The sequence below is a fragment of the Silene latifolia genome, chromosome 4 (assembly GCF_048544455.1).
Source record: "Silene latifolia isolate original U9 population chromosome 4, ASM4854445v1, whole genome shotgun sequence".
Taxonomy (NCBI): Eukaryota; Viridiplantae; Streptophyta; class Magnoliopsida; order Caryophyllales; family Caryophyllaceae; genus Silene; species Silene latifolia.
This window is the reverse complement of record NC_133529.1, coordinates 70,390,160-70,404,416: the sequence shown is the minus strand read 5'-3', so window position 1 is coordinate 70,404,416 and position 14,257 is coordinate 70,390,160. Positions and strand designations below refer to the sequence as shown.

General features: G+C 39.8%; 1 protein-coding gene across 1 annotated transcript; it reads right to left on the bottom strand.

Moving 5' to 3' along the window:
* Window positions 1-1,619: 1,619 nt before the first annotated feature.
* On the bottom strand, window positions 1,620-3,737 carry LOC141651629 (uncharacterized). The gene is made up of 2 exons (XM_074459331.1): window positions 2,933-3,737; window positions 1,620-2,140 (listed from the first exon to the last, which is right to left on the bottom strand). The coding sequence occupies exons 1-2, from the start codon at window positions 3,735-3,737 to the stop codon at window positions 1,620-1,622; spliced, it is 1,326 nt and encodes a 441-aa protein (XP_074315432.1).
* Between the last annotated feature and the right edge of the window lie 10,520 nt (window positions 3,738-14,257).

Genomic DNA, 14,257 nt, shown 5'->3' with positions numbered 1-14,257 from the left:
TAGATTAATTAGTTTACGTATCAATTAATTAATATTTGTAATATCGCTAATTCCTGTTCGTTAATTTGTTATTTTATTCTTTTATTCATTTTCTCAAATTATCCGTTTTATTGGTATTTTCGACATAAATCGCCTAATCCGTTGTAATTAATGTAATTCTTTTTATTGCAGTTATATTGATTTATTGTATTCCTTTCATTTATCATTTGTATGTTTTCACATGTAAATCAACATTAATTCCTACTTCGACCAAATTGTTTGCCTAATTAATTGTTCACCGACTTAGCTAATTTCACATGTTAGGATTAATCTAATGGATGTTGCATTGCATGCATATAGCCGACGGTATATCAAGTACGAATAACTTCCCTAATCATTAGTAGAGGCCGCTATCGAGGCGGGCGGGATTAGGTGTTCGATCAAAAGAGCTTCCTAATACGTACCCTCACCCCTTACTCCAGATCTCCGTGAGCACCCGTGTTCATTGGCATCCACGAGAGTCATTCTAGACATAGAATGCTAAGGGTAACGGTTGCTTAGTGTTCATGTCACTACTTTGTGTCTTGACATGACACGAGGTATTCGAACGGTTCCAATTTCCCATAAAAATTGGTGGCGACTCCTTACAAAATGCAAACGCTTGTTTTCGAGCACCCCTTCGCTCCCGAGCGCCCCCGTGGGCGGCCCGCTGTCCACAACGCATAAGCAATCACTTTCCCTTTCTGCATTAGCACACATCCTAGACCATTCAAGGACGCGTCGCTGTAGACGTCATACTCTTCTCAATCGGTTGGCAAAGTTAGGATTGGGGCTGATGTGAGTCGGGCCTTTAGTTCTTGGAAGGCCTTCTCACACTCTTCGGTCCAATTATATTTAGATTCCTTCTGCAAAAGTTTGGTCATTGGCCTCGCGATCTTTGAAAAGTCTTGGACAAATCTTTGGTAATAGTCTGCTAAACCTAAGAAACTTCGGACTTCAGAGACATTCTTTGTGGATTGCCATTCTTCTATGGCCTTAATCTTGGCGGGGTTTACTTTTACTCCTTGATCTGTTATGATATGTCCCAGAAATGCCACTTCCTTCAATTAAAACTCACACTTGGATAGTTTTGCATACCACTTCTATTGTCGCAGCTTGTCGAGAATTGCGCGAAGATGAACCTTGTGTTCGAACATAGACTTAGAGTATACTAAGATGTCATCGATAAAGACAACAACACACTTATCTAGGTACTCTCTAAACGTGCGATTCATCTGATCCATGAACACTGCTGGTGTGTTGGTCAATCCAAAAGGCATTACGTTAAACTCATAGTGACCATATCTTGTTCCGAATGCTGCTTTTGGAATATCCTCCTTCTTTACAGGTATTTGATGATAACCAGATCTGAGATCGATCTTGGAAAATACTTCTGCTCCTTTCAGTTGGTCGAATATGTCGTCGATATGTGGTAAAGGGTATCGATTCTTAATGGCGACCTTGTTCAAGTCGCGATAGTCGATACACATCCTCATACTCCCATCTTTCTTCTTCACAAACAGCACTGGTGCTCCCCATGGTGATGCACTAGGTCGGATGAACCCTTTCTCGATGAGTTCCTCTAGTTGAATCTTCAATTCTTACAACTCTTTTGGGTCCATACGATATGGTGACTTTGAAATCGGGGCAGTGCCTGGAACTAGGTCGATTGAGAACTCTACATCGCGCTCTGGTGGTATTCCGGGTAATTCCTCAGGAAATACCTCAATAAATTCCCGGACTACGGGTATGTCCTCGATCCTGAGCTTTTCCTCTCCTATGGAATTTATATTGCACAAGAAGGTATGTTCTCCTTTATGCATCTGGTTCATTAGCTTCATGGCATTGATGACCTTAACTCGGGTGTTCGGTATGTAACCTCTGTAAGTTACTCTTGCTCCATGCGGGCTCCTTAGTGAAATCTTCTGGTTTCTACACTCAAACTTGGCGTGGTACTTTCCTAGCCAATCCATTCCTAAAATGACGTCGAAACCAGGTAAGTCGAGGCTGATGAGGTTAGCCGGAAAGGTCGAACCAAGGATGATAACCAGAACGCCTCGGTACATCGCTTTGCAGTTTAATGTCTGACCGTTAGGAATCGCAATTAATGCATGGATCGCCTCTGTAACACCCCAGCCCAAACCGAGTCGGGAGCGGTTACTTATGATAGCTCACCAGGCTGTGTACATGGCTCACAGATCAACACGGGTCCTTTATAGCGCATTTTGTCCTCACTCATGTGCACCCCGGAAACCTTCCCAGAAGGTCACCCATCCTAAGACTACTCCCAGTCAAGCACGCTTAACTTTGGAGTTCTTTCGCATAGATGACCATAAAAGAAAGTGCACTTTGTTGATATGAGTATTACTTCCAATCCCTTTAAGCACTAGTCATTTAAGCCTATCACTGGACCTCTTCAATTACCGTGGGGTGTTACAGTAATCCCCACTTGAAGAACGCAACGTCCTCGTTGCGCCTGGGAGCATAACCGCTAACCTAGAATCCTCCCCCGCTAGGTGTGTGATCACAATGGAGCATATAACCACTGCCTCCAGGAGCGTATAACAACTGCCTCCGATCACCACACGGTCACAGGGTTGCTCTGATACCACTTGTAACACCCCGGCCCAAACCGAGTCAGGAGCGGTTACTTATGATAGCTCACCAGGCTGTGTACATGGCCCACAGATCAACACGGGTCCTTTATAGCGTATTTTGTCCTCACCCATGTGCATCCCGGAAACCTTCCCAGGAGGTCACCCATCCTAAGACTACTCTCAGTCAAGCACGCTTAACTTTGGAGTTCTTTCGCATGGATGACCATAAAAGAAAGTGCACTTTGTTGATATGAGTAGTACTTCCAATCCCTTTAAGCACTAGTCATTTAAGCCTATCACTGAACCTCTTCAATTACCGTGGGGTGTTACAGCCTCAGGATTTGGAAATTTAGCCTTAGCTACGAAGGTCGGTGATACATGTGATAGTGATGTTCCTGTATCGAACAATATGTAAGCCATACAAGAATTAACCAGAAATTTACCGGTGATTGTATCAGCTTGTTCCTCTTCTCCACCTTCGATCATCATGTAAGCCCTTCCCTGAATCAGCGGGGTTCCCGTCTTCTTGGGACAGACGTAAGACTTGTGACCTTCCTCTTTACAGAAGAAGCAGATGATGGGTTTCCCATTGCACTGTTTGCCAGGGTGTGCAGCCTGTTTGCATCGGTAACAACTTGAATTTGAACCCTGGGTGTCATCATTACCGGTATTGTCACCCTTGGGGAAGATCTTGTTCGACAAGTTGGCCTGAAATTTCTTGGCAGAAGATTTTGACATCTGGTGAAAGAGTTTTTGATGACGAGGTTTTTGGTAAAGGGGTTTCTGATAGTGAGGTTTTTGGTAAAGGGGTTTCTGAACGAAACTGTTATGGGACACTGTAGGAGTGAAGGTTTTCTTCTTCTTCTTATACGCATTTTGGATAGCAGCAAAAATGGCCATGGCTTTCTCATAGGCAGCTTGGAAAGTTGGGAAGTCATGTCCCACGATCAACTGGTTCAAACTGGGCGCCATTTGACGCACATACTGATTGATGCGCGTCTCCTCATCTGGTACCACTCTCTTGGTGAATTTGGATAGTTCATCAAATTTGCGGGTGTGCTCAACAAGAGTTATAGCGCCCATCTCCAGGTTATGGAACTCCTGTTCCTTCTGATGCTTCATGGCTGGAGGATAGTATTTCTTCTCGAGGCTGGCTCTGAACTCATTCCATCCGTATCCAGGGGTTGCCCTAAAATCTTCATGAGCGATTGTCCACCAATCGTTCGCTGCTCCTGTAACACCCCCATATTCAGAGGAGCCTTAATGAGGCCTTCCTTAACATATAAGAGCGTTACCATCTCGGTTGCCCGAGGACAGTAATAATCAAGTGCCGATAAAAGAACTATTAAGTACTTTACAAGTGATTTAAAACCAACTGACGATACAAAAGATACAACTCAAAGACTACTCGCTATAACTATCGAACCACGTGAAGACTCATCCCTGCCCGGACTCCAGCCATCGACCACATCAACACCTGCTAAGACCGACTGCTCACCATAAGGGATCACGGCAGACACATAACAAACAAAACAACCACACAAGGTCAGTACTGAGACAGATACAACAAGAGCAACTACAATTATCAACACAATACAAACTGTTAATCTCGGACACAATCACAACAACCCAACCAACTCTATCACTGACTGTCCACTGGACCAGCCCTGCCAGTGGGGGACCGCAGCCGTTCCCACCTAAGCCCCGCTCATCATATCGAGCGACAACCCTGCTCATTAATGTGCGCATCCCCTTCCGTGGCGGGTTCCACGAAGGGCAAAACTAGGGCGTGAAGCCACTCCCGCAAGTGACCCCACTCAGCCGAGAACGCATCACGAGAACCAGAGACCACAACACAATCACCATCACAATCGTCACCATTCCATTACGATACTAAGCAATCACAAAACAATCACAACGACCGACACGCTAGACCATCTACAGAAACTGAGTAGGCGAACCTACCTTTAAGCAACTGCAACCAATCCATGTCGACAACCAACATATCCAGCGACCAAGCAAAGCCTATAACCATAATGCAATTATCTATTACTATCAAGCAAACCCTAACCGTAAAGGACAAGGACACGGATGATGATTATGACATACCTAAGAGGAGAAACTCGGTAAAAGACCGCTACCCGACTCAAGTGACGCTCTCCTAAGGCACAAGGAACTTCAAAAGGCTTCCATGGAGGTTTTGAGATGAAGGGAAAGGAAAGAGGCGACTGAAGGATAGGAGGAAAGTGGCGGAAGTGATTTTCGGATTTAACAAAACGCGATATAAAACCCTCGCTGAAAACTCGGTACTCGATCGAGTACCCAACATACTCGATCGAGTGGCCCCCTACTCGATCGAGTAACCTAGCTACTCGATCGAGTAGCCTCTACTCTATCGAGTACCACTCTTAACACGCAACCCAAGATGGTTTTGGCACGCCTTTCTAAGGCTACTCCCGTTCCCAAGGTCAGTCAACGCTGGTCAAAGGGTCCCTAAAAGGGCGGGTATTACAGCTCCCTTTAGGTAGTAGGATACTATCTCAATCTTCCTCTTCGGGTGTGTGGCTTAGCCTCAGCAGTTTCTCCATTTCCGCTAGCCAATTTGCAAGATCATTGGAATCGTTGGAGCCATGGTAAGATAGAGGTCGATGCTTCGAGAACTTATCGAAAGCGAAAGGGTGGTGTTGGTGTTGGTTATGGTTATGGTTCTGGTTCTGGTTTTGGTTCTGGTTCTGGTTCTGGTTTTGGTTGTTCTGGTTGTTGAGTAGCTGCGAGATTATCGCTTGTGATGCAGCTAGTTGAGCAGCCATCTGAGTCATAGCCTCCTCATATCCTTGTCTCCGTAAGTCCTCTTGGGGATTTCCGTTTCCATTCCCGTTACTTCTTATTACTGTCATATGCTCGAGGTGTGGTATCATCAACACAAATAAATGAAAACACGTGCACAAACCAGGAGTGAGACAAGAGTATAACTAAACAAGAAGTACAAGAACGAATTTCATTGTTAACTTCCTTATTACAAGCTAATACTAGGTAGCTTCATTAGGTGGAGGTTACAATGAAATCTATAACCAACATAAAAAGAATGCAGTTAATCCTACGGTAGACTGAGCTAGGGTTTAGGTTTCCTAGTCTCTATCTAGTACAGAAATCTTGTTCCTTTCTCGATTGCTCTGGCACATGCATTGAGTGCTAACTTGAACTCATACCAGTTATAGTAATGGTCCTCTTGGCCTCCTCTGGCTAAGATGCGGTTCCACCATAATTTCGCCTTCCCTATCAGCTTGGTGGTGGCGAACTCTACCTTCCAGCTGGGTGGTACATTAAATTCCTTAAATCTCCACTCACAAACTCTGATAAAGTTTGGGTAGTCTGGCCTCTCGAAGAAGAATATTGGGCCATTGCCATAGAAGTTTGCTCGGGAATTATCCTTTTTCTTTGTAGCAGCTTCTAGCTTGGGGTTCCTCTCCCGGCGGGTGAAGTGAAATTTATTGGCCTCATCTTCCAGTCAGTAGTCCGATTTTGGTATGCCGATTTAATCCTTCTTATCTTGTTAGGGTGATCCCTAAGCCACTTTTTGAATCTCTTCTTCCTTTCTACTTCTGCAACTTCTTCCTCGGTCATTTCCATGGGTCTCTTACTTGATCTCACCATCTGGATGAAATTCAAGTCATGTCCTAATACGGCGTTATTCCTAGGTTGGGGGTTCATTCTAAGTTGCTAAGGATAGCGAGTATACATACTAAGTTAGATAGTTAATAAGACAATTCTAGCAAGTAATTAACACATAGCATGCAGAAGGTAGCACAAACATTGATCCCTATAACGGTTAGGATCTATCAGGTAGTTCTACCCTCCCAATCATATACCCTTGTTTATTATTCGTCGTAAACGTTAGCTAGTGATTCTCTCATTTTAGTGATCTAAGAGTTCTAGTTATTACATTTTATTTGACCCTAAAATCATGAGTCCCGGATGCTTCCTCCATAGGTGAAATAATAATGTATCTCACAATTACTATCCACGGTCTCAAGGTCGCTCTGATACCATCTGTAACAACCCAGTTTCTCTAATGACTTAATTAACGAAAGCGGAAAGAAAGTTAAGTCATAAAAATCAGTAAAATTTAAAACCGTCAACTCATAATGAGTTGCTTCATAAAACTGGATGTTTAGATCATAATACAAGGTCTGATATCCGAATTACAAACTAAAGCAAGGTCCGACTTGAATAAAAGTTTGTTATATAAACTCATGAAAGATGAAAATTAGATGTTTTATTCTCTCGACAATCCCCTTCTAAGTCCAAGTCTTCAAGATCCATGTTACCTGAAATATCATTAAAATAAAACTGCCCCACTTAGTGGGAGTAACCTAACCGTCCTCTATCAACGGCCTCCATCATGGAGAATATTAGTAATGCAATTAGGCGGTCAAACATACAACTCCAGTCACATTATAACATCGACGTGTACAAATGTGATATGTACAGGAAGTAACACATTGGTTCATATTAGCATGTGTCATAATAAACATGTGAATATAACGATATTGTTCAACGACATATTATATCAATCAGCATATGGTAAATCCAAGTAGACGTTATGCGGGTAAAAATTTGTAGTCATTTCTTCTTTAAAGTATTTATTTTCTTCACAATAAAGCACGAGACGTGACTACTAATGTCACACGCATACTCACGGCTTGCATCTCACCTTAAGTACGAGTGGGAGCATCAATCTCGTCGATCATATCGATACTAGGAGGTTTACATCTCACCCCTAGTGCTCAATAGGATCGGAAACCTAAATTGACTATGTTTAGCAACCAGAATCGTAGGGAAGAACAAGCGGCTAATGAATGGACTCAAAGGTCCCAGTTAAGTGACATGTCCCGTACACTTCGAGGCACCAAGACAATCGCAACTGTCAAAGTCTGCACACGATTGCAACCGGAAATAATAATTGCCAAGATATCTGAAAGGTAGTAAAGCTGATCAAGCTCCTGTCAATATATGCGCATATACCCACTCCATAACTTCTTGGAACACGCAGCTCCTTAGTGGCAGCTGGTCGACTACTATCCTAACGACAATCCCTTCACACGCAGCTTCGGGATGTGATGTCCGTACTTGTATAGCATAAGCTCTCTAAGCATTCTTCCGTCACGTCGATCCCTAAACCTTACCAAGGTAGCGCCCAACATGTAGCACGAATGACTCACATATGTCTCATAGATATGTGGACCATCCCAACATATCGACAAAACAACGGTACTTAGCTCAGAGGTCCCATTCAAGGGGCATACCCAAGATAACCGAAATTAGCATACCGATTCAGAGGTCCCAATTAAGTGGCATGTTCGACAGCTAGAATAACATAGCGGTGGAATGATACCCAGACTTACAGACTCCCGCAGACCCTAGTCCAAGTTGTGGAAAGCACTTTTACTCCATGAGAATTTCATGGGTATTAATCTTAACCGAGTAGTGTTCGTATTTGAGATTTGGAACATCTTATTCAAGTAATATATTAGAAAGGTATTCATTATTTCTAATTCGTTATTCAAGGATTAAAATTGCTAGATAAATTATTTCCAAGTATAAATTTACTTTGACTTAGTAACTTTTGACTAATTAATTAGTCGATGGTTAACCAAGGTCGTCATAGTCAACTCACAGCTTAACTAATATTTTAATTAGTCAAGGCATGACTAGAGACAAGTCCTTAAGTTTGTATTTAGTATTCAAATAAGGTCCTTATATTATCATATTGATTTACGCAAAATTTAGTGGTGAAGACTAGTACCTTAAAACAAAACCTTCAAAGGCATTTGAGCCCAAAATTTAATAATTTCATCAAAATTATTAAGAATCACGTTTACACTTGTTAAGATCCTTAAAGGTTGTTTCTAAAACGGTTTTTAGAATAAAATTTACTTAAACTCTTAAAATAATAATTAAAATAACTAAGCAAGGTAGTTTTAGTTTAAAAATGAATATTTTAATATAATTATTTTTGTTAAAATAGTATTTGTATATTCTCCTTGTTGTATTACACTTGAATAAAGTTTTATTTTTATAAAGTAACTTCACCAAATAATTTAAGGTATTAAATTCGGCACATTTTCAATTTTTCACATAATAATTTATTTAAGTGATTTATTCAAGGCGTACAAGTACATGCATGTAATAGGCAATATTGTGTTACACTAAAATACATATATGACACTAGTTAGAAAGACCTATCCTACCAGGATATCTCTATTTGCCTCCTAACTAGATTACTAGTATTCTACAATTACGAAGCAGAGGGTTAGGTTAGGTTACCTTAAAGGTTATCCAGGTCTTGAATGTAATCAAAGAAGCTTAGGTCAACAAGCTCCTCCTCTTCCTCCTCTAATTTTTGAATCCATGCCAAGAACAAAATAACAAACAAGTTGGTAATAAATTATCTACTTAATTAATCTAGTAATTATAATCAAATAAGAGTTAGGAAAAGAAAGAGAATGAAAAGTATACAAGTTTTAACTTAGGCTTTGTGGAAGATGAAAGATGTGAGTATGCAAATATCGTAAGGAGCTTTGAGCAAGCGAAGCAAGGTGTAGAATAAATAAGTGAACTTAGGTGCTTTAAATAAGATGTCAATCTACTCACTCCATGTGTTCAAGTTCATGGATCATTTGCATGTAACTGAAATTCATCATAAAGGACAATAGTCATGTTTTGTGTAAGAATGAAAGGACTAGTCCATGCACAAGAATGAAGAAAACAAAAACTGATGGAAGATTAGACTCCTCATAAGAATGGATGTCTTGGGGTAGGAGAAAGAGTCACAAGTTGCTGCCCTTCTTAAATAGGGGAGGTAAAAACAAATCTTTATTTGTTTGCAAGGTCACCATGGAAGAAATTTATAAACACTATGATTTTATGAAGACTCTTTGCACAAACCGAGCAGGTCCGAGATTTTAAATTTGCTAATGGCAAATGAAAATATTACCATTGTATCGGGCTCGGAAAAATAATAAATTTAGGCTTTTGTTTCGCCTTAATCGGAGTCCGGATGAGCAATTAGGGGTCAAAATACGAAGACGGATTAAAGTTACGCGCGAATGAAAGTCGCAACTTATAATGATTGTTTCGAAGGCTAAAAAGGGTATTGAATGAAATTTCAAGTTTCTCTTCTAAAATTATAATATCGGGATTAATTATGTAAATATGCTATTAAAAATACGGGGTGTAACAGCGCACACTCATCCAAAACCGATCTCCTATCGTACTCAAGTCGGGTTTCCCGAGACGGTGAATCGGAGATACAGTAAAGAAACATTTATTATAAATGACAAGTTTAGTGATTACAAACCATAAACTAATGAATAAAATACAACTCATGGCTATGCTCATCTAACTAACTACACTCGTCTCGTGACTCATCAAGCTCGTCTCGTCTCCCGCGTACTATCCAAAATAACTTATACCTAACCTGCTCCTCATATAACCAAAGGATATCATATGGATCAACACAGGCCACCCCAAAAGAAACAGGTGACAATTACACAGACACAACAAATGTCAGTTTCAATAAACAAATAAAGGATGTGATGTAAAATCTGGTCGATTTTATGGGTTTGAACAGTACGTTGGACTGTTCGAATTGTGTAGTAAAATACGCAGCGGAATATTAAACTGTTTATTTGATTTTTATATGTTTTTGAACGAAATTTAAAAGATATGACGTGATCACTCCCTCCTCCCTCGCAAGGAATTTGATTGTAACTCACGACTGGTTTTTGTGACTCTCACCTCGCAAGGATCAACCACACTCTAATCTCTCCCTCGCAAGAAAGAAATAAGACTCTCAAAGCTCGCAAGCAATAAGCAACAAGAAAACTTGTATCAATTTCTAAACTTGAATTTTTAATAAGACTGAATACAATGACCCTTATTTATACTAAATAGACCAACCTTAAACTCCCTAAAAATAATAAACTTTCCTAAACTAATTAGGAAATAACAACTACTCTATCTAAAATTAGGAAACTAAATTCCTAAATAAATTAGGAAAGTATTACACCAACTTGACTTAGGAAAATAAGATAATCCTATTTGAACACAAAACACTTATTACCTAAATATAATTAAACTAGGATATGACTCCTTTTGGTAATAAGTCTCGACATCACTACCTTGGATGCCAAGTAAACACGTGAACTTGCCTGAATAATACTTGAGCATTCTGTACAGTCCTGTCAAGTGTTCAATAATCTTCATTTCGACAGAATTCTTTCCAATACTTCGTTTTACACACTGCTCCTGCATCAGGCATACCGACAATCACACTGATACCGGGACACGTCCAGGCATACCGACAATCACACTGGTACCGGGACACGCCCAGACATACCGATAATCACAAACAGGTAGCGGGACACGCCTAGACGTACCGGGTCCGGAAGTCAACCGGATCCCTTGCCAGACGCCGTGTCTCAACCACACGAGTCCCTCCATAACTCAAGTCATTAATGTGCACATCCCTCTTGGAGTGGGAAGCTCCAAGAGGCGACTTAAGCGTAAGACGGTTTTCCAACCGTCTTACGTCTCCAAAACAACAACAACATCAACAAATCCGCCAACAAATATGATAATGACCAATACATGAGCCACAACCAACATATCATAATCATCCTCTTAATGATATGATTACCACTAAACATGTTATAATGCAAATGCCCTAATTATGTAATATCAACATAAACAACATCACATTATTGAAACCGAGTAGGATTAACCTACCTTTTAGCAATCTCCTCAAGCCACTCGAATCCGGCCGAAACCGTTTCAAGGAATCATCTCATCCTATACAAATCACATGATAACTATCACAATACATCCTATACTAATATACACTACAAAGCCCTTTATTATTACCCATTAATTACCCCAAATACACATATTAATCACTAATTAATTACCCATAATGAATTCCCCCAAAAGTTAGGGTTTAAAAGACTAGAAAAGGGTAGATCTTTACTTACTAGGTGAAGGAGATGTAGAGGAAGGTGGTGAATCTTCTAATCCAAGCTTAAATCCCAATTAGAAGGTGTTTGTGAGGGTTTAGAGAGAAGGGGAAAAGTTTGGAGAGATAAGGAGGAAGGTGGAAATGATTTTAGGGTTAGGGAAGAAAGGGGTTTAATTCCGTGTTTCTGAAAACAGCGTCACTCGACCGAGTGCCGAGTCCACTCGGTCGAGTGTACCCTTAACTCGACCGAGTGGACCCACTCGATCCGCTACAACATCACTCGATCTAGTCCAGGTCTAGTGTGAGGCTATCCTTCCCCTCTGAATGCTCTCTTATCGGTCTAAAGGTCTTCTCACGCATCCCAAGGTCTAAGTACGGGTCCCACAAAGGTTGGGTATTACAAGGAGGGTCTTGAGGTGGAAGGCACGAACTTATATGGCACAAGAAAGGTTTGAAATTAAACAAGATGAATGAGCCTGAAGTTTGCATCGAAGATGATGAATTAAAAGATGATTCGACAATGTGTACAAATTCATCATTGTTGCTGATAGTCAATTTTGCATTTAGGCTTGTGAGATTTGTATTTGATCCAGGTGGACTTGAAGCACTTCAAGAATTGAGGACAATTCCTTTCGAAGAGGGAGAGGATGATACGATTTTGGATGCGCAAGACTAGCTCAATTAGGACTCTTTGATTAGTTATCTACAGTTACTAGGATATAATAAAATAAGGCAGTTGTTATGCCATTAGAAGTTTAGTAGTTGACAGATATAGGAAGTGGTTAAATTAGTTGTCTTAATTCTAGTTAGATACGTAATTAGGTACTATAAACAGAATGCTTTGTATTAGTTATTAGGAAGATTAAGACAAGTTATAAATAAAAGTTCAAAGAAACTCGATCATGATTTGATCACCAACCAAGGTTTGAACGGTATTTTCAAATCTCGTTTAAAATTAAGATCGGCGTCTTTATTTTAAACACCCATTGGATCAAGGTCTCGGCGTATCTTCGATCCAAATATCCCATTGACTCAAAGTCTTGGCGGACTTTTAGTCAAATATCCCATCGAGAACGATCTCGTCTCTTCGTGAATCAAGGTCCCGAGTTCGACTCTTACCCCAGCAACATCTGTTGTTTATTATCGCTTTCGTACTCATATCATAGATGATACGATTTTGGATGCGCAAGACTAGCTCAATTAGAACTCTTTGATTAGTTATCTACAGTTACTAGGATATAATAAAATAAGGCCGTTTTTATGCCATTAGAAGTTTAGTAGTTGACAGATATAGGAGGTGGTTAAATTAGTTGTCTTATTTCTAGTTAGATATGTAATTAGTTACTATAAATAGAATGCTTTGTATTAGTTATTAGGGAGATTAAGACAAATAATAAATAAAAGTTCAAAGAAACTCGATCATGATTTGATCACCAACCAAGGTTTGAACGGTATTTTCAAATCTCATTTAAAATTACGATCGGCGTCTTTATTTTAAACACCCATTGGATCAAGGTCTCGGCGTATCTTCGACCCAAATATCCCATTGACTCAAAGTATTGGCGGACTTTTAGTCAAATATCCCATCGAGAACGATCTCGTCCCTTCGTGAATCAAGGTCCCGAGTTCGACTTTTACCCCAGTAATGTCTGTTGTTTATTATCGCTTCCGTACTCATATCATTGGGTATTTGAGAACATTTTATTAAGTTTAGGGGTAACATTAATATTTTCAAAAACGTAAGAATACCACGTAGAATTCGAAAAAATACAGGAGTAGCACGTAGAAAACCTCCCAAAAAAAGTTCCTGGAATCTCAACATAACAAGTCCAGGCATTTCACTATTTCTGTCCAAAATTTTCCATGGTAATCTTATTTGCCTTTCATCATAGCAACTCTATCTATCTTGAGAAAGATGAGAGAGAATTTTCTCTCAATATCTCCAAGAAAAATAAGAGATCTGGAATTCTTTTTTCCTGTCTTCTTCCCCAGCTCTTTTCGTTTCTCCTTCCCCAGTTACTATCCTTCATAGTCAGCTCCTTCCTGAAGTTAGATCTCTAGTCTCTTTTTAAGTATTTTAATGGAAAAATTTTAGTCATCTTCCTTGATTCTCTCCTTCTTAAATGACTCGACTTTAATTTGCTCTCCATTCTAACCTAGGAGAGCTTATTTCAGTCATATCTTCGTTAAAGAAGGTTTAAATTAAGGATCTAACAACAATACTTCAAGAGTTATCCTTAGAATCTGACGGAATTTTTGTTGATTTCTTTAGATTATAATTCTTACTTTGTAATGAATGTGTGCACTAAAGTAGCTAATCCTTCTGGATTTCTAAATAAATTTGAAGTTATTGGGATCTCTTTGTATTATTTGTGTATAATTTTGTACGAGTTTCTTCAAGTTTTTTTTGGTCATTAGTATGATTTTTTTTCTTTAGAGTTTTAAAGTGTTGTACTTTTTCGAGGAGAGCCTCCTTCTTTGTGCCCTTTTATTTTATGGATTCTTGTGGTAAATGAAATTTCAAACATTCTTTTAAATTTCATTTATCTTTCTCATCCTTAGGGATGGTATAGGTTGATAAATCAACTAGTTTCCTTACTTTAAAAAAAAAACTCTTTCTCTCATT

Coding starts and splice junctions, on each gene's coding strand:
- LOC141651629 (XM_074459331.1), bottom strand. CDS start 3,737: ATGAAGCATCAGAAGGAACAGGAGTTCCATAACCTGGAGATGGGCGCT. Junction 2,141..2,932: donor TGAGGCTGTAACACCCCACG/GTAATTGAAGAG, acceptor GGGGTGTTACAG/AGGCGATCCATGCATTAATT.